Below are 21,502 nucleotides of genomic sequence, written 5' to 3'. Positions count from 1 at the left end.
TGTCAAGGACCTAACAGAAGCAGAAGATATTAAGAAGAGGTGGCAAGAATACACAGAAGAGCTATAAACAAGGATTTTAATGACCCAGATAACCTCAATGGTGTGATCACTCAAGTAGAGCCAGAAATGCTGGATTGTGTGGTCAAGTGGGCCTTAGAAGCATCACAATGAACAAAGCTAGTGGAAGTGATGGAATCCAGCTGAGCTATTTCAGATCCTAAAACATGGTGCTGTGAAAGTGCTGCACTCAATATGCCAGCAAATTAGCAAAACTCAGCAGTGGTCACAGGACTGGAAAAAGTCAATTTTCACTGCAATGCCAAAGAATGTTCACACTACTGCACAATTGTGCTCATTTCACATGGAATCTATTAGGGAAGTAGAATTCTATCCATTTGTCCTCAACAAATGGATATTATTAAATTTATTGGTTTACATGACCCTGCTGATCCTTCTTTACAAATGGAAGGAAAATTAACACAGGTAATATGCATCCAGCCTCTTAATCAACCAACTTGAATTGAATCCCCTCTCTGTCCCCTCACTACTCCCACTTCTAGGACAGAAATAAAAACCTGCACAGCATGCAATCTGAATTCAGCACAAAGTTTTTTGACATTTGGCTCCCACTTGATCTCAGAGGGAGAGTAGTGAGCAGTCCTGAAGAGACATCTTTGCTTCCTGCCCAAGAATTAAACCTGGGTAACTTGGAAGAAAGCCCAGAGTCCTAGTCACTAGACCACCAGGAGCTAGAGGTTAGAAGCAGTGTGGTCCTGCTTCTTACCCCTGTTTGAAAGCAAGAATGTTTCAAAGAGGCAAAAACTGTAAAATCAGGTACAAATTGTATTATTAGAGACATGATACGATGTATGGGAGGGCACATAGGAAAACAATTGTTCCATTCACCTCAGAAGCAGGGCAGAGAAACACACAGGGAGGGAAAGCATATGGGCATCTTCTCTAACAAAGAGGAGTACAGTAAGTCAAAAACTAGGCAGAGACGATACCCAAAGAGGAGGGCGGGTGTCCTGCGTGAGAAGGAGTGCAGTATGGAGGTGAAGTAAATCATTTATATAGGACAATCCTTCTGGGTCTTTGTTTACCCTTGGCCAATTATCTTCTTTCTTTCTTCACACCTGACTGGTCCATGGATCCTCCTCAAGATGCATTCACAACTTTTTGCTAAGATGGATCCCACTGCACAGGCCTTTGGGTGCATGTCCACACTTATTATGGAGTGAGGTCCCCTCCCTTTTCCACCCCAAGAAGCCTTCTTGCGCATGTGCAGACAGGTAAATCTTCCTTGACCTCAGGAGTGGGCACCTTATCTCCTTGTTTTAGTAGAGCTCGGTTTTACCACTAACTTTGTCCTCGGACAGTCTGGGTGAAAACATACTCCACTTGTCAACTACCAGGTATCTAGCCCAGAGGTCAACTGTCAGCTACCTCATTTTGTTTTCGAAAACCAAAATAAAAAAGAGATAGACATAAGTTGTCCGCATTTGAATCAAGAGATAGTATACAAATATCCAGACTTCTCTAAATGGAGTCAATCTAAACGGAGCCAATCGCTATGCTTTCCCGCCTGGAGGCTGCTGGTTGGAGCTGAGGAGAGGCAGCTTCCAGTGCAAGGTCCTGTTATGCCAGGTATCCAGGATGCCCACCAAACACTATCATTCATTTCTCTTGGGCCAGAGGTTTGTGAGAAATGACTTAGACTGCTAGCTCCTTAGGATAAGGAACACCTGTGTGTTACTTGACTTTGACTTTCCAACGTCCTACCCAGACCCCAGCACACAGTTCAGTTGAGTCGCTCAGTCATGTCTGACTCTTTGCGACCCCATGAAGCGCAGCACGCCAGGCCTCCCTGTCCATCACCAACTCCCGGAGTTCACCCAAACTCATGTCCATCGAGTCAGTGATGTCATCCAGCCATCTCATCCTCTATTGTCCCCTTCTCCTCCTGCCCCCAGTCCCTCCCAGCATCAGAATCTTTTCCAATGAGTCAACTCTTCGCATGAGGTGGCCAAAGTATTGGAGTTTCAGCTTTAGCATCAGTCCTTCCAAAGAACACCCAGGACTGATCTCCTTTAGAATGCACTGGTTGGATCTCCTTGCAGTCCAAAGGACTCTCAAGAGTCTTCTCCAACACCACAGTTCAAAAGCATCAATTCTTCGGCGCTCAGCCTTCTTCACAGTCCAACTCTCACATCCATACATGACCACTAGAAAAACCATAGCCTTGACTAGGCAGACCTCTGTTGGCAAGGTAATGTCTCTGCTTTTCAATATGCTATCTAGGTTGGTCATAACTTTCCTTCCAAGGAGTAAGCGTCTTTTAATTTCATGGCTGCAGTCACCATCTGCTGTGATTTTGGAGCCCCTAAAAATAAAGGCTGACACTGTTTCCACTGTTTCCCCAACTATTTCCCATGAAGTGATGGGACCAGATGCCATGATCTTCGTTTTCTGAATGTTGAGCTTTAAGCCAACTTTTTCACTCTCCTCTTTCATTTTTATCAAGAGGCTTTTTAGTTCCTCTTCACTTTCTGCCATAAGGGTGTTGTCATCTGCATATCTGAGGTTATTGAGATTTCTCCCAGCAATCTTGATTACAGCTTGTGCTTCTTCCAGCCCAGCATTTCTCATGATGTACTCTGCATAGAAGTTAAATAAGCAGGGTGACAATATACAGCCTTGACGTACTCCTTTTCCTATTTGGAACCAGTCTGTTGTTCCATGTCCAGTTCTAACTGTTGCTTCCTGACCTGCATATAGGTTTCTCAAGAGGCAGGTCAGGTGGTCTGGTATTCCCATCTCTTGAAGTATTTTCCACAGTTTATTGTGATCCACACAGTCAAAGGCTTTGGCATAGTCAATAAAGCAGAAATAGATGTTTTTCTGGAACTCTCTTTCTTTTTCCATGATCCAGCGGATGTTGGCAATTTGATCTCTGGTTTCTCTGCCTTTTCTAAAACCAGCTTGAACATCTGGAAGTTCGTGATTCATGAATTGTTGAAGCCTGGCTTGGAGAATTTTGAGCATTACTTTACTAGCATGTGAGATGAGTGCAATTGTGTGGTAGTTTGAGCATTCTTTGGCATTGCCTTTCTTTGGGACTGGAATGAAAACTGACCTTTTCCAGTCCTGTGGCCACTGCTGAGTTTTCCAAATTTGCTGGCATATTGAGTGCAGCACTTTCACAGCATCATCTTCCAGGATTCAAAATAGCTCACCTGGAATTCCATCACCTCCACTAGCTTTGTTTGTGGTGATGCTTTCTAAGGCCCACTTGACTTCACATTCCAGGATGTCTGGCTCTAGGTGAGTGATCCCATCATCGTGATTATCTTGGTTGTGAGCACACAGGGTTCCCCTTAAATGTTTGTTGGATGATATAAAGAATCTGGGGGATGCCTGCATCACATTTCTTCCAATACTGAAACCATGCAATCGCCGTACTGCTCCAGCCTAGATCTTTGATACAGACTGGCATCAAAGGTGTCCCTGACCTGTGCCAATGTCCCACTACCTAAAGCCACTTATATGTCACTGGGCTGCCCCTAAAGTCTTCACTTTGCTAGTGACTTCTTTTCCTTCTAGCAATCCCCTCTCCAACTGAGGACAGCCACATACATTTTATGACATGTCTAGGTATACCACATGAGATCACGAATGTCTAGCATGGCCCCCAGCATTTACTTTTATCATATTATTAGCAGTGTTTTGTCTCCAAGCTGGCAAGAGTCTCCACATACTTAGTTTAGTTTAATTTTTCATTCAAGCCTCAAAGAAAGAGTTACAGTAGAAATATATGTATTCTGAGAATTGTCTAATCCAATGTCTACAGAAACTGATAGAGATAAAGATTTTATCAAGAGTTTGGTATTCTTTATCAGATCTATTAGTAGCCTAAAGGGGACAATTATGTCAGGTCAGAACATATATAGTTAGGAGCTCTTGGCCAGCACTGTATGCTAAGAACCCAAACTTCCCTGAGTCTTTGGACCCAGGAGAGAAGCATGAAGTGGCTTGTGCTGCTCGGGCTGGTGGCCCTCTCAGAGTGCATAGTCATGTAAGTATGGGGACTGTAAGTGGCATCATCTCTCTTTCTGGGATTTCTCATTTCGTCCTCTTATTCTTCCACCCATCAGGGTTAGAAGAGAAAGTAATCATTCATTCCCTGGCAGTCTTAAATTTCAGCTCTCACTTATTGATGAGAATCTTGTCACGGGCATCGTTCATGGGGCAGGCCTGCAGGGTTGCATAACTCTGGGAGTACCAGTCATATCATGACCTATATAAAAATGGCACTCCTTAGAACTGTTCAGTGCATGACCTGTGCAGCTGTAGGTGTGGTGCTGTAGAAAAGAATTTCTCCTGCATTTGCTTCTAGGTCTTCTCTCTGCTCTGTCTCCTCTTCTGTGTGTATGTGTCAGTGTCTTCATCTGTGTAGGCTCCAAATGGTCATCTGGTTTACCCAAGATTACACAACAGAACCTATGTGCAGACCTAAGTCTTTGACATGTCTTTGCACGGCATCCTGATAAAAGGTGACACTCATAAAAAGGCTTAGAAAATGCACAGTGCCATTACAATGCCAGATATGACACTCATACTTGGTTATTGGCTCTTCCTTTTCCCCGTGCTTGGTAAAAGAATCCCTATGACGAAGATGAAGACACTTCAAGAAGTGGTCTTGGAAGAAATCAAGCCAAAATATTTCCTGGAGGAACAATCTTATAGCCTGTCCCAGGAAACTACTCTTGACCACAAGTTCTCATCTCATCCCCTGAGGAAAATCTTGAACGTGAGCGTCTTGGGAGGATGGTGCTCCACAGCACCCCCTGAGGCTCTGGCCTAGCACTGGGGCTCATCTGGAGGTGCCAAGTGGGATGTTGGGGCTGGGGCTCCTGCAGGAGGCAGATACAGTGGGGAACAGGAACCCATTCCCAGAGGAGAAGGCAGTCGCATCCTCAAATCTTGGTCTGTGATAACGGGGCCCAGCAATGACCATTTGGCAGGTAAACATCCATTTCTGGGACAAAAATGTGGCATTAGTTTCAGGGAGATTATTCTTTCTGAACTAAGTGAGCCACTGATATAAGATGAATGGTGAGATGTGCCAAACAAAAGATAACACCAACTGCAAATCAGGTGTGAATCCCCAGGCAGAGAAAGTTCACCCTCCACAGATCCAGAAAAGGCACCAATTTACTGAGCCCCTAATGTATGTGACTCCGTAAAGGTCTAACACTATAGCTACTGTTTTATTTTGTTTCATTTTTAAAGGAGGGGGAGATGCTTATCTCTTGTTCAAGAATGCATAGGCAGAGAGAGTCAGAGAGAGTCAAAAATTGAATACATATCAAGAAAGGGGCCATCTTCGTGTTGTTGACAGGGCATGCTATGAGATTAGCAGGAGTGGCCTGGGGTGAACTAGGAGGGCCACCTGGAGAAGAAGGTGATAAGGTTGGCCTTAAAGAGGAGACTGGAGAGCTTCTCAGATGAAGGGACCTCTGAGCAGAGGCTGTGAGGAAGGGCAATTGGAAAGTGATTTCAGGCCTTGGGATGCCCAGAGGGAGGCAGGATGCTATGAACGGAGGGTAGCCAGGCAGCCAAGTCTGCCCTAACCTCCCTCCTTGACCCCTGTAGATGGCCTACGTCATCAACATCACCATTGGAACACCCCCTCAAGAGTTCCGAGTCATCATTGACACCAGCTCATCTGACTTGTGGGTTTCCTCCATCTACTGTCAAAGTCCCTCCTGCTGTGAGTACCAGCCCCCCACCCATCTCGTCCTCCCTCTCCAACCCCCCACTCCATCCCTGGCACCTGACAGATACTCATCTCTTGTGTCGGCAGGTAAACACTTGAGATACAACCCTAAGGCATCCAGCAGCTTCCAGTCCGGCGATGGGAAACACATCAACCTCCGTTATGGATGTGGAAGGATAATGGGAGTTCTTGCCACTGACACTGTTCGGGTAACATGGGAACCAGGGCCTCAGTCAGGTCTGGTCCTGGGAGCAACCAATGCCTGCAAAATAGATGCACTACCAGCTGGGAGGGACTGTCTTTCTGAAAATCCCCTAGTGGCTGGCCACCTGCCCAGCGGGGCCCTGTCCCTGGGGAGACAGCTCCCCTGCTGACACACAAACTCCCAAAACAACGAACCCCAGAGAGGGGCTTGGGGTGTGGACTTGCATCTCCATTACCCAACGTTCATTTTGCTGGAGCAGGAAGAAGGGGCAATAAAGCACCCCCTTTTATATTCACAGGCTCTACAGGGCACTTTCATGGTAATAACTTGTTTTATCCTGCAACATCCCCAGGCAGGAGGTACTATTATTAGCTCAGGATAAAGACGAGGGACATGAGGTGCACAGAGCGAGGGCCTTGCCAAGGTCACATATTTTTTAAGTGGAGCTTCACTGACCTTCAGGACTCAAGTAGGTGTGGGTTTGGGGAGAGGATAAAACTGATCTGGGGCCCCTGAGGTAGCACAGGGCTTCAGGTATCCAGGCAGGGGAATCAGGGGTCACAGATGTAAGATGGGCCTGATAAAAGGATTCTCACTCTAAGGGGCCTTTAAGACTAACAAAAACTATGGCCTGCCCCCCAACACACACAAAGTGCCTGAATATGCTCTCCCTGTTTCTCTGTCTGGGTCTCTGTCTCTCTCTGTCTCACACTCACACAGACACTTACACACAAGTGTGCACATCCCCAAAAGCCTGATATCCAGGCAGAATTTTCATTAGAACCCAGTCAGAGACATTGCATAATGGGCTTCTGTCTGCCTGGGCAGAGGCAGGATCCACAATCCAGTGCAGTGAATTCAGTTAGTGTTTGTCATCAGATCATAGTGTTGCCAAAGAGAAGACTAGTCTGCTCTCTATTCATAGTATCCTCAGAGGGGAACCATTCAGTCCTGTCCTGAGTTTGGTTGCCCCACCTGTACAGAAGACACGAGACCAATTTGACTCATTCACATGCTGTTTGCAGGATAGGCAGGTGTTGCTAAGATGCATGGCCCCACACAAATGGAACCCAAACTCCTGTCCCAGCTTGATGTCCCCATCTGAGATCAACTGAGGATTCAGTTCTCTAGAGTGCTAATGGCATGTACAGTCCCACAGCCCAGTTCTAGTCCCACTTCCCAAACTTTACGTGGGCATGCTCTCCTCTCTCACAGATCGGGCGACTTATTGCCAGGTCGCAGACATTTGTCCTCAGCATGAATCAGCTCAGTGGGGCCTTGGAACATGCATCTTATGATGGCATCATGGGCTTAGCCCAACCCAGCCTCGCCATCCATGGGACCACCCCCATCTTCGACAACCTGAATAAAAACAGAATCATTCCTGAGCCTGTCTTTGCCTTTTTCATAAGCAGGTAAGTCTGAGCTGGACAAGTCCTCTCTCCAGATTAACTGTATTGCATGAAAAATTAAAGACTATCTCATCCAGAACATTCCTGTGAGATGGTCTAGCCTAGGAGAACTACAGCCCAGGATCGCATCTGGCCCCATCACGGGGTTTTTATCAATTCGGTTTCACTGGAACACAACCATGCTCATGGGTCCAAGGGTGCAGTTTTGTCCAGGGAGGTGGAGGTAACAGGGAAAGCAATAGAAGGTGTCAGGATATTGGAGGAAAAGGCAACAAGATTTGCTGATGAATTTGATATGGATGGAAGGAGAGGGATGCTGGGAATGTTTCCTTCCTCATTAACATTTCACCGGGAACCCAGGACGAGCTACAGAATTTGCAAGAGCCAGCTCAAAAATGAAAATGTGAAACCCCTTATTCGAAACACATTAGGGATTTCAAGACAGGGAGAGTGGAGGTGGGCAGCCTGCTCAGCTTGAAGTTCCATAGATCGCACAGGTCACAGGCAAGAGAAGCCAACCCTGGGTGAGCCTGAACCCATATTTTTAGCGCCCTCAGACATCAGCTTTCCTGAAAAATGACAGGCTAGACAAGGAGGAAGCCCGACCCCTCCAGCATAGAGTCCTCCTAGGGTACATCTGAGCATTCAGGTGCTGGAAAGGTCCAGGCCTTCTTCAGAAGGATGGGTGGTTGGAGCCAGGCCTGGTTGAAGCCAGGCTGCTCAGCTTCGAACCTCTTCTGTGACACTCGTTAGATGGGGACCGACCCTGATCAGGTACTCAAGCTCTCCAAGCATCTGTTTCCGCATGTATAAAATGGAGACCATAGTAATGCCTCTGATGGGTGAAGAAGTGCAGTCCTCAGACAGTGCCTGGTGTTACTCTCCTCCAACAAGCCCCTTCTTCTCTCTTCAGCTGGCCGCAGAAGAGCAGCTTGCTGATGCTTGGTGGGGTGGACCACGCCTACCACAAGGGAGCTGTCAAGTGGGTACCGGTGACCCAAACCCGCTTGTGGCAGATAGCCGTGGACCGGTAAGCCTCCCCCTCTGAGGGCCACCCCAAATGATACTCCCACACATGCACATGGACACATACAGTTCAGTTCAGTTCAGTCACTCAGTCATGTCTGACTCTTTGCGACCCCATGGACTGTAGCACGCCAGACCTCCCTGTCCATCACCAACTCTCAGAGTTTACCCAAACTAATGTCCATTGAGTTTGTGATGCCATCCAACCATCTCATCCTCTGTTGTCCCCTTCTCCTCCTGCCCTCAATCTTTCCCAGCATCAGGGTCTTTTCAAATGAGTCAACTCTCACATCAGGTGGCCAAAGTATTGGAGTTTCAGCTTCAACATCAGTCCTTCCAATGAACACCCAGGACTGATCTCCTTTAGGATGGATTGGTTGGATCTCCTTGCAGTCCAGGGGACTCTTAAGAATCTTCTCCAACACTGCAGTTCAAAAGCATCAATTCTTCAGTACTCAGCTTTCTTTATAGTCCAACTCTCACATCCATATATGACTACTGGAAAAACCATAGCTTTGACTAGACAGATCTTTGTCGGTAAAGTAATGTCTCTGCTTTTAATATGCTATCTAGGTTGGTCATAACTTTCCTTCCAAGGAGTAAGCGTCTCTTAATTTCATGGCTGCAGTCACCATTTGCAGTGATTTTGGAGCCCAAGAAAATAAAGTCTCTCACTCTTTCCACTGTTTCCCCATCTATTTGCCATGAAGTGATGGGACCAGATGCCATGATCTTAGTTTTCTGAATGTTGAGTTTTAAGCCAACTTTTTCACTCTCCTCTTTCACTTTCATCAAGAAGCTCTTTAGTTCTTCTTCATTTTCTGCCATAAGGGTAGTGTCATCTACATATCTGAGGTTATTGATATTTCTCCCAGCAATCATGATTCCAACTTGTGCTTCTTCCAGCCCAGCACTTCTCATGATGTACTCTGCATATAAGTTAAATGAGCAGAGTGACAATATACAGCCTTGAAGTACTCCTTTTCCTACACACACAAATGCACTCACAGTCACACACAGACATATGCTACACACACACACATAAAAACAGATATATAAACACATACATAGGCAAACATATAAACACACACAGACACACAAATGCATGCAAACACACACACAGGAACACACATCACCCATGGGTTCATAACTGCCTCAGAGCTCCTGATTAGGCCTCTCACCAGGATCCTGAAAGGGTCCAGAGAGGCCTGGGCAGCTGGGGGAGGGCTGCATTCCTGTGCTGTGAGGTAGGGAGCCTGGTTAGAGGACCCTATAGTGTGGTGAAAAGAGGATCAGGGGGCATTTCACCAACCTGAACAGGATTGTGTTAAGATGACCTACTGACCAGGGCCACCCAGGACCTAGAGTGTCCTCAGTACACAGAATTGCCAGTTGAAAAACTGAGAAATTCCTGAAAAACTGGGAAAACTGGTCTCCTCAGAGAGAAGTTACCCAGCAGTGAAGAGAGTTTGGTTGCAGTCTTGAGACCTGAGAGCAACGCATAAGAAGAGACACCCCATCTGACCAGTGCTAATTACCGCCCAAACCGGGCACACAGTGGGGCAGGGCTGTGACTGAGTCAGGAAGCTGGGATCCAGGAGTGGCCTGAGAACAAGGGGCAATAATTGGTGGGGTTCTCTGTGATGCCCTCAGGCCAAAGCTTCCCTGCTCTTTGGAGGCCCCCGGGTCTGCTCACGCTCCCCTGCCAGGGGCCTCAGGGTCTGAGCCGGGTGAGGGGTGGTGCTGGGAGACAAACTTTCCCAGGGCAGCCTGTGTCTCCCCCACCACCACTCTGACCATCTGCTGTCCTAGACACCTCCATCTTCACTGTATGGACCGACCCATCATTGGTGAGACACAGATACAGGTCTCTGGGTGTTCATCATTCATTCATTCAACAAACATACATTGTGCATCGCCTGTGTGCTAGGCACTTGAGGGAGGCACTGAGGATCCAACTTGCCCTCACATCTAGTGAGGCAGACGTGCATGAAACGACTCACACACACAGTGAATTACCACCTGGGTACATGCTGGACACGAGGAAGAGTCTACAGAGAGTGAGAATGACAAAAGCCTGATTTAGTCTTGGGGGAAGACTTTCCTGACATAGTGACAATTAACCTGGAAGATAAGGAGAAATTTGCTAAACAACGGTGATGAGGTTCTTCTAGGAAGGTCACCAGTACAAGCCCAGGCCCTGAGCCTGGTGCCTGCAAGAACTGAAAGGAAGTAAAAAGATTATGTGACCAGAGAAAAGAAAAACAGAGTCAGGGCAAGAGCTGAAGAGCTGTTCAGGAGAGTCAAGGAAGGGATAGTGATGGTGGGGGGGGGGGGGTCTCCAGAGTGACCTTAGTGCCTGCTTTGTCCCTCTGTCTCTCAGCATCTCCATGAACAAAAAAGTGATCGCTTGTTCCGGCGGATGTCAGGCCATCTTGGATGTCGGGAGCTCATTTTTGTTTGGCCCAACTGACATAGTCAGAAGCATCCAGAGGAGCATCAACCCCAGCCCCCTCCAGAATGAGCAGGTGAAGGGTCATGCCACAGAGTCATTCTTGTGCTCCCCACACACCAAGGATCACCTGGGTCAACCTCTCTCCTGCTTTCTTTTACAGCAATTGATTTTGTGTAACAGCACCATGACCCTGCCTCCTGTTATCTTCACCATCAATGGCATGGACTTCCCAATGTCCCGTAAATACTATATCCAGAAGGTGAGGGGACAACCCTGGGGGCTGGTTCCCAAATCTCAGACTTACAGGAACCCTTGGGCTCCTGCTGGGAGGAGTGCGCCCTCTGCAGGCCTGGTCACATCATTGCTGCACCTCAGATGCTGCTGAGTCCCTGTGGCTGGGCCAGCGCCTCCCACAAAACCAACCACGTGAGAGGAAAGGGCAGTCTGGGACATCCATCCTCCTGAACTAAATGTGGAGACACCACTCCATGCTGGCATGGTGGGAGTCACAAGGAGAGGGGAACACTAAGGGCCTCAGGTTTCCCAGAGCTTCAGTTCAACCAGAGACCTCAGATGCAGGAACACAGAAAGTCAGCTCTAGCAACCCCTGAAACAGAACAAGTGACAAGAAGGATGGCTGGGAACAGTCCCAGTGTGCTGTGCCACCATAGTGATTAACAATCTCCCCTTCCCAACATGAAAGTGTCCAGATTGAGATCATAAATTACATGCTTATGCTAGAACTTCGCTGCAACACTGCACTCTGTGAGTTGGGATACGGACCCCTCTGTGGGGAGGTTGGATGCTACGGTGAATAAAGGAGCACAGTGACTACTCAGCCCCAGCACATGGTGGAGGCTTGATGCCAGCTCCCTGTAGGAGTTCAGAGCAGGCTGATGGGCTCAAACAAGACTTTGAGGAAGAGAGGGAATTGCAGTAATTCTAAACCACCAGCTTCATGGAGGAATGAGGAAGCCTTCTTGGGTTGAGGCAAATCTATAATGGATTCTATGGTACCCACGGGGGCTGTGCAAAGGTGCCTGGGGGCACATAGGGGTGAGGAGGGCTACAGACCAAGGGAGCACCAGGGTAAGTCACCCAACCCAGCCTGGAGTGGCCAAATAATGTGAGTGTAGGACCAGAAAGTTTTCCTAGACAGCCTGAGAGCACTATAAGAACACGTTGTGACAATGCTATTTACAATGGGTAACCAACAGCAACCTACTATGTAGCACAGGGAGCTCTGCTCAGTGTTATGTGGCAGCCTGGATGGGAGGGGAGTTTGGGGGAGAGTGGATCCATGTATACGTATGGCTGAGTCCCATTGCTGTCCACCTGAAACTATCACAATACCGTTAATTGGCTATCCTCCAATACAAAATTAAAATTTTTTTAGAAAAAGAATGGGTTGTAGGCAATGGGGAGAAGAGTAGGTATTCCCTGTGGAGAAAACAAGAGAGCAGGAGTCAGAAGAAAACAGCAGAGTGTGATGGGGAGCTATGGGCCATTCTTTTCCTTTAAACAAAAAAATACTTTGAAGTAGAGCTGATTTACAATGTTGTGTTAATTTCTGCTCTAAACCTAAGTCACTCAGTTTTATATATATATAAATGTATACCTACTCTTTTTCGTATTCTTTCCCATTACAGTTTATCATGGGATACTGAATACAGTTACCTGTGCTGTACAGTAGGACTTTGTTGTTTTACAGTCTCTATATATTAGTTCGCATCTGATAATCCCAAACTCCCAGTCCTCCCTCCCCATACCCTTCTGTCATGGCAACCACATGTTTTGGCCCTTCTTGTTCCTATACCCTCACTTCTGCAGCTGCTGTGAGAGCCACTGGATTCTTCCCAAAGAAGGGGGAAAAATGGGAAAGCTCTCTGCTCTGGATATTGAGGGGGATGGCAGGTAAGTGCTCACACTGACTGGTGTGTATTTCTGTCTCCCCCAGGTTTCTAAAGACATCTGCTTTATAACCTTTAATGGGGGCACAGAGTACATTAGCCCCTCAGAGACCTGGGTCCTGGGTGACATCTTCCTGAGAGCATATTTCACAGTTTTCGATCAGAGTAAAAACAAGATTGGCCTGGCTCCCTCAGTGTAAATGCTGGGCTGCTTCAGGAATCACTCAGGCCCACTCCAAAGACCCTCACACGTCGGGCACTCCCACCGAGGGATGCTGGTGAACTGTGTTTGGTGCTATGCAAGCCCTGTCTTCAGAAAAGAATAAAGGATTTCATCTCAATAGAGCTACTACAAATGGTTGCTTCTGTTTGGGTTGGGGAGGTGCATCATAATTGGAAGGATCTAGAATCAAGTCTGAACCACAAGTAAAAGGATCCCAACTCCAATTGGCTTCAAGAAAGGAGAGACTTATTGAAAAGACACTAGGGATCTGGGATGCAGGAACTGGAGCAGATCCAAAGATCTCAGGGACTGGACCCAAGAAATCAGAAGCCATCAGCTCACACTCTGACACCCTCACACTTCCCCTTCTCTCTTCTTTGATTCTCTTAGCCTGACAGCTTTCTTCCCTAAGGTTTCTACACCTAGTGAGAGAGTTTCAAGCTGCCTGCCTCACGCCTTTCTCTCTCTAAGGCAACTAACCAGTAAGGAAAGAAGCTCAGAAGACATCAGGGTTCAAGGGAGTGCTTTGAAGGGACCAACTCTGATCATGTGTCCAGTCCTGGACCAAGCATCCTGGCAGGGGCATGGAGTCCTATAGCTGGTTTAATTCATCACCTGGCCCTGCCTGTGATGACTGTGTGTGCTTGACCAGTTCCTCCAGAACCACATAGCTGAAACTGGGGAGAGGCAGCCCCAAAGAAGTGAAGAGTTTATGACTGAACCACCAACTCCACCACTTCCCATCCAGATGGATAGGGTTACAGTGCCTGCACACTCAGTCATATCTGACTCTATACGACCCCATGGACTGTAGCCCCTCAGGCTCCTCAGTCCATAGGATTTTCAGGCAAGAATACTGGAGCGGGTAGCCACTTCCTTCTCAGGGGAACTTCCCAACCCAGGGACCGAACTCATGCTTCCTGCACTGGAAGCAAGATTCTTAACTCTGAGCCATCTGGGAAGCCCCCTTTCAGAGTGATGGTAAGGGGTAAAAAAATAGCTTCTATCCTCCCCATCTCAGAGGAACATTGGCAGTAACTTTCTGCTCCAGGGGGATCTCAGTGAAGTCCTTCAAGTTGAGATGGTTTCCTTTCCTCCTCCTACCCCTAGTCACCAGCATTCTGCAACCCATACCTGCTGTGTCCTTCCCAGTCCCACTTCCCAAGGTTCAGGCCTGTGTGCATCCCTGAGCCATTCCTCTCCTCTGGGGTCCAGCAGGACCCTTCCATTGGCCTCCAGTGCTGCTGGGGAGGATGCCACTCATATAATGGGGGACCGTCAGCCTTTCTGACTTCCTTAAGGGGTAGAGCTCTAAACCATTTGGTTCGAGTTGCCATGGATTGACACTGTGAGAGTGGAAGCATCACTTTCTCTCACCTGGAGACCTGAGGCAGAGGCCCTGATGGGGACACCAGGGTCAGAGGCAGAGAAAAAGATAAGAGAAAAGAAAAAAAAGAAAGAATAAGTAACATGGAAAACAGACCCAATTCAATGCATAGTATTGAAAGGTTGCTGCTGTGAGCTGTGTGTTACACTGGGATTTGTGACCTCTGGAGGAGAGGATTTTGATCTGGGGGCAGAGACATGGCTAGATTACTTGGAGCTTTTTGTGTAGCAAAGTTTTATTAAAGCATAATAGAGATATGGAAAGCTTCTGACATAGACATCAGAAGGGGACAGAAAGAGTGCCCCCTTGCTAGTATTTAATAAGGTGTTTTGTGTCTGTTAGAAAGCTATTAACCAGATAACAGACACCTCAACGCTGAGGAAGTTTCACAGGACCTTCTCCCATAATATGCATTTTTGAGATAAGATGGCATGAGGTGTGTCATCCCCTGGCCATAAAACAATTAACAGGAATACTAGTTGGTTGAGCCATTTACAGCCCAAGGTTTGAGAAAAGAAAAAGAAAATTGGTCTTAGGTGGAACCATTTTGAAGAAAGATTCCAAAGCAAATACATAGTTTCGTTAACATAGCTTAGGAAAAAAACATTTCCATAAGAAAAACACATTGGGTAGCTCAAGGCAGAACCATGTGTCATCAACACAGAATTTAAAGAAGATTCTTTGAATTTTGTGTGGAGAAGGAAAAAACATCTGCCACTTGCAGTTTATTATTTCCTTCTGCCGCTTGGGGTCCTCTGGCCTTCCTACCTGTTACCCTCTCAGTATGGGCCTTTACTCTACAAGACAAGCGTCAGCAAGAGAGATGTATTCCTCATTCCTTCCGCATCTTTCATTCACTACAAATTTACTAAGCAGGTACTATCTGCCAGGTGCTGTGGTGGACCCCAGGGGAGAGGGATGGGTTGGAACCCGCCACCGAGTCGTGGAGACAGATAAAGAGACAATGCTAACGGGGAGTGCCAGATGGAGAAAATGGCAGGGTTGTGGGTAAGAGGCCAAGAAGTGAAGAGCTTCCTTTCAGGGAGACATGGAAAGGCTGGCATAGGGCAAGTGGAGGGTCACTGACTTCAGGCTTGTCACCTAACCCTGAAACACACCCATCTACCTTGCAGTTGCCATCTGTGTGCAAAACGGCCACGTGTCCAAGGTTGCCTGTGCCTGGCCCCTTCAGGTGACACTGGATTATGATCACCTTGACAGTGAATATCATGAACTGAGCTAAATGGAGACTCAAGTGAACAGTCTGTTAAACTCATTTTCCAAGTAGTGTTCATAGAACCATAAGCCATGATTCTGTTGGTAAGAAATGACCAATAAGTGTAAGAAGCACAGCTCTGGTCAATTACATATGCTATCTTGCTGTCTCCACACAAGCCTGGCAAGGCATGTCCCCCATTGTACAGATGGAAGAAATCTCCTCCGATCTTCTTCATCCGTACTGGAGACAGGCACATAAGAATCCCACAAGTAATACATGTTGACTAAATGAATGGGTGCATTTACAGATACCTCCAATAGAACACATTGGTGCATCCATGTTGGGAGACACACATGGTCTCAGCACGGCTACTGCCATAATATGAACTGGAAAAGGTCAGGCTTTGCCCCCCTAGATAAGCTGGGTCTGATCGGCTAGGGCTCTCCTAAAGCTAGGGCTGGAGCTGGTGTCTGTTAACGAGCCTCCTGTTCTTGAAAAGTGAAAGTGAAAGTCATCCAGTTGTGTCGGACTCTTTGCAACCCCAAGGACTATACACCCATGGAATTCTCTCGGCCAGAATACTGGAGTGGGCAGCTGTTCCATTCTGCAGGAGATCTTCCCAACCCAGGGACTGAAGCTAGGTCTATCACATTGCAGGCGGATTCTTTACCAGCTGAGCTACCAGGGAAGCCCCTCCTGTTCTTGAGGCTCTATGTTTGTAGACTGTGCCACCAACATGAGGATAAATTCTGATCTCCAAAGCAATAATCTTACCCCACCTTCCACTTTTATTGTTTACAAATTGTAGATCAAAGAGATGTATACCTTAGGTGAGAGAAACAGTAGGAAAAAAATATCTCTAAGGAGATAGGACTGGGACCCAAGCAGGAAAGGAAAAGGTGCTAATATGTGTTCCTTCCACTGAGAAGAGAAAATATATAACTGTTTCCTCACTAACAAACCCTGAGAAACTTCCTCTTTACCTTTCTCTCCTCCTTCCTTCCTTCCTTTCCTTCTTTTGTCTCTGCTGTGCTTTCATCCCCAAGAGCTCACTGTTTCCATTGTTTCCCCATCTATTTACCATGAAGTGATGGGACCGGATGCCATGATCTTTGTTTTCTGAATGTTGAGCTTTAAGCCAACTTTTTCACTCTCCACTTTCACTTTCATCAAGAGGCTTTTGAGTTCCTCTTCACTTTCTGCCATAAGGGTGGTGTCATCTGCATATCTGAGGTTATTGAGATTTCTCCCGGCAATCTTGATTCCAACTTGTGCTTTATCCAGCCCAGCACTTCCCATGATGTACTCTGCATATAACTTAAATAAACAGGGCAACAATATACAACCCTGATGCACTCCTTTCCCAGTTTTGAACTGTTGTTCCATGTCCAGTCTAACTATTGCTTCTTCACCTGCATACAGATTTTTCAGGAGGCAGGTAAGATGGTCTGGTATTCCCATCTCCTGAAGAATTTTCTACAATTTATTGTGATCCACACAGTCAAGGCTTTGGCATAGTCAATGAAGCAGAAGTAGATGCTTTTCTGTGCACACCGTGGGCCTTACTAACCCTCACACCATGGGAAGGAGTCATGAAGTCTCAGATATTGGCCCTGCTGCTTGCATTCTTACCTTCAACTTCTTCCTGCTACTTTCTATCTTTACAAAATCCAGCTCACCTACCTCAAACACTGGGAACTCGATCTATTGGATGAGAGTAAGGCCCACATGGGGAAACAGTGGAAACAGTGTCAGACTTTATTTTTTGGGGTGCTCCAAAATCACTGCAGATGGTGACTGCAGCCATGAAATTAAAAGACGCTTACTCCTTGTAAGGAAAGTTATGACCAACCTAGATAGCATATTCAAAAGCAGAGACATTACTTTGCCAATAAATGTCCATCTATTCAAGGCTATGGTTTTTCCAGTGGTCATGTATGGATGTGAGAGTTGGACTGTGAAGAAAGCTGAGCACCGAAGAATTGATGCTGTTGAACCGTGGTGTTGGAGAAGACTCTTGAAAGTCCCTTGGACTACAAGGAGATCCAACCAGTCCATTCTGAAGGAGATCAGCCCTGGGATTTCTTTGGAAGGAATGATGCTAAAGCTGAAACTCCAGTACTTTGGCCACCTCATGGGAAGAGTTGACTCATTGGAAAAGACTCTGATGCTGGGAAGGATTGGGGGCAAGAGGAGAAGGGGACAACAGAGGATGAGATGGCTGGATGGCATCACTGACTCAATGGACGTGAGTCTGAGTGAACTCTGGGAGTGGGTGATGGACAGGGAGGCCTGGCGTGCTGCGATTCATGGGGTCGCGAAGAGTCCAATATTCATTGGAAGAACTGATGCTGAAGCTGAAGCTCCAAAACTTTGGCCTCCTGATTTGAAGAGCCAGCTCTTTGGGAAAGACCCTGATGTGGGGAAAGATTGAGAACAGGAGAAGAAGACAGCAGAGGATGAGATGGCTAGATAGCATCACTAACTCAACGAACATGAACAGGAGCAAATTCTGAGATGGTAGAGGACAGGGAAGCCTGGTGTGCTACAGTCCATGGGGTCATAAAGAGCTGGACACGATTTTGCAACAGAATAAAAAAAGAAAAAACAGGAGCAGGCACCAGATTTACTCTCCTACCTCAAACAACACCCAAGCAGACATATTAAACAAAACAACAGTTTTCAAACATTGGACATCTGGCAACAGAGGATAGATTCCTCAGAGGGAGGAACAAAGGAAATGAGCTCTACATAGAATCAACTCTAGACAATGTTCCAAATGTTTCCAAGTCTAGACACTGTTTCCAAGCCTGAAACAGGAAGCATATATCCAAGCAAAGCCCTACAGTCTCCTCAAGCTGGGAATCTGGGGTTCTAGGTAGCCAGAGTTCACAGGAGAGTGCTAACACAGAGAACTCTGGAAATCTATCGAGATGCCACTCCTATTTTCAGCTGAGTGTTCATAGTACTGGTCGGGATTAGAGGAAACAATCCAGGAGCCTCAACTTGAGCCAAGACTAATTTGTGTCACCACCTAAAGGAGTGGAAATATTTCATAATTCACAGGACATCAAGAGGGTGCTGAAGAGGATATTGCCTTGAATGGGGAAAAGTAACCCTGGTCTAAAGGCTGGTCTCCTCTCAGCTAACAAAGCTGAACAGCTTGCCTGTAAAAAAAAATAAACTATTTACAGGAAATTAACAGTGTCCCCAAATAGTGCCAGAAATATTTTTTAAAATAAAAAATCCAGCACCCAAAAGCATAAAATTCCTAACATCCAACATCCAATCAAAAATTTATATACATACAATGAAGTGAAAAATATCCATAATGAGGGGGAAAATTAATCAGTAGAAACACATTCAAAAATACAGATAACAGAATTAGCAGGGAAGGACATTAAGATGGTTACTACAATCATATTCCATACATTTAAGAAGCTAAAGAAAATTGAACATTTTAAGCAAAGACATGGGAAATATTAAAAAGGTCCAAATCAAAATTCTAGGAATGAAGTATACAGAATGAAAATTACAGCAGATTAGATACAACAGAAGAAATGTTCAGTAAACTTGAAGAAACAGCAACAGAAACTATGCAAAAGGAACCACAAACTTTTAAAATACAGGCAAAAAAATTAATTGAGCAACAGGGAGCTTTGAAACAACTCTAAGAACACTAAAATATATAACTGGAGTTCCAAAGAAGCAAGAGATAAGAGAGAAAATTCCTGAAGAATAACTCGGTGTAAAATTTCCAAATGTGATGGAACCTTTAAGACCACAGATACAAAAAATCAATTAACCCAAACACAAGAAATAGGAAAACTACACTGAGGCACATCATAAATACATTGATTCAAACAAGTAATAATAAAAATTGCCAGAGGGAAAAAGACATATTGCCCACCAGCCCCATTACCCAGGGTCCCATGTGTCTCAGACTCTAGGCATGAGCCTCAGGCAACTGTAACTGCACCCCAGCGAGCAGGTTCAGGCAAGATAGCTGCCCAACATGTAGATGCAGAGCACAACCTTGAGTCACAGCATACCTGTCAGAGGGAACTGCAAGGAAAATGCCTAGCTGACATCCTCAGGTCAAATTAAAATCTATGATCTGGAGGCTGAAAGTGGAATACATGTATGTGTTAGTCACTCAGCCATGTCCAGCTCCTTCTCACCCCATGGACTGTAGCCCAGCAGGCACTTCTGCCCATGGAAATCTCCAGGCAACAATACTGGAGTGGGTTGCCATCCCCTTCTCCAGGGGATCAGAGGGACCCAGGAATCAAACCCAGTTCTCCTGCATTGCAAGCAGATTCTTTACCATCTGAGCCACTGGGGAAGAATGAAAGTGGACTAGAAGAAACTTGAGAATTAAACCCAACTACAGTAATAGTCATATTAAAAGTATGTGGTCTAAACATCCCTTAAAGGGCAGAAATTTTAAAATTGGATTTTAGAAAATACAAAACTCATCTACTGCTGCCAACAAGATCCACTTTAAATACACAGACACAAATACTTCAAAAGTAAAAATATGTAATTTACCTTTAAAATATGTTATTTACCTTTAATTATGGTAAAACATTGTGGTGGTGGTTTCGTCACTAAGTCACGTCCAGCTCTTGCAAACCCATGGACTATAGCCCACCAGGCTCCTCTATGCATGGGATTTTTTCAGGCAAGAATACTGGAGTGGGTTGCCATTTCCTTCTCCAGGTGATTCCTAACCCAGGAATCGAATCCCAGTTTCCTCCATTGCAGGTGACTTCTTTACTGACTGAGCTACCATTTACCATTTTAAACACTTAAAGTGTATAATTTTATGACATTAAATACATTCACACTGTTGTATAAGCATCATCACCATCAACCTCCAGAATTCTTTCATTCTCCAACTGAAACATTGTACCCATTAAACATTAACTCCCATTCTTCCCTTCCCCAAGTCCTTGCCAACCATCATTTTTTGTTCTATCTCTATGAATTGGGCTCACAAAATTGCCTCCTGAGGATATCTATTTGAAGATCTGTCCTGCCAGCTTTTTCCTGAGCCCAGAGTGCCTCATTTCTGCTCTAGACCCTCAACTCCTTTCAGGGGAGGTTGAAAATCACCAGCTGCTGCACCAGTATTTATTCCTGGAAGAGGTATATGGCGAGCACTGTGGCAACTGCCAATTTGTATCTGATAGAGCCTCATGCGTGTGTACTTAGTCGCTCAGTTGTATCTTACTCTTTGCTACCCCATGGACTGCAGCATGCCAGGCTCCTCTGTCCATGGGGATTCTCTAGGCAAGACTACTGAGTGGGTTGCCATGCTCTCCTCCAGGGGATCTTCCCAACCCAGGGATCAAACCCAGGTCTCCCGCTTTGCAGGCTGATTCTTTACCAGCTGAGCTACCAGGGAAGCCCCACATGGTCATAAATTTGACCATACGTTGGGAGGCATTTCGTGACCATTTCATCCCATGGTGCTAGGAAGTTTCAGTTCCAGGTCAGGCAAAGATTTTGCTAGTAGGCCACCCAATGTGCTGTTACTGGACTAAGTCTGTCAACAGTAACCAAAGGGCTCTAGACCACATGGGATCTGGTATGGCCCATGAAAAAATTCCCTCTTGTTGTATCTTCTCATATCTAGAGTGACACTATTACAATCACAAATGGCATACGTACTTGCCATGGGCACTAGCCATCTGCCTTGGAAAGGATTAAACCCTGTGTTGCAGCAGGTACTGATTTTTGACTCCCCCTGAGGGGAATTCATGGTGGAAAGCAGATATGAGGCAGTGTGTACTCAAGGAAAAATTGATAGGACAAATCTTCAAATAGATATTTTCAGGAGACAATTTTATGAGCCCAATTCCTGTGTCTTCTCGTATCTAG

The 21,502-nt window shown here is 46.1% G+C and overlaps 1 protein-coding gene across 1 annotated transcript; it reads left to right on the top strand.

The window, feature by feature from the left end:
- The first annotated feature begins 4,022 nt into the window (after nucleotides 1-4,022).
- LOC102280746 (pregnancy-associated glycoprotein 2) lies at nucleotides 4,023-12,987 on the top strand. The gene is made up of 9 exons (XM_005909452.2): nucleotides 4,023-4,075; nucleotides 4,660-4,810; nucleotides 5,656-5,773; nucleotides 5,867-5,988; nucleotides 7,200-7,399; nucleotides 8,310-8,426; nucleotides 10,806-10,950; nucleotides 11,038-11,136; nucleotides 12,835-12,987. The coding sequence occupies exons 1-9, from the start codon at nucleotides 4,023-4,025 to the stop codon at nucleotides 12,985-12,987; spliced, it is 1,158 nt and encodes a 385-aa protein (XP_005909514.1).
- The last annotated feature ends 8,515 nt before the right edge of the window (nucleotides 12,988-21,502 follow it).

This window comes from Bos mutus, chromosome 22, assembly GCF_027580195.1.
Source record: "Bos mutus isolate GX-2022 chromosome 22, NWIPB_WYAK_1.1, whole genome shotgun sequence".
Lineage (NCBI taxonomy): Eukaryota > Metazoa > Chordata > Mammalia > Artiodactyla > Bovidae > Bos > Bos mutus.
This window is presented reverse-complemented; position numbering and strand designations above follow the sequence as displayed.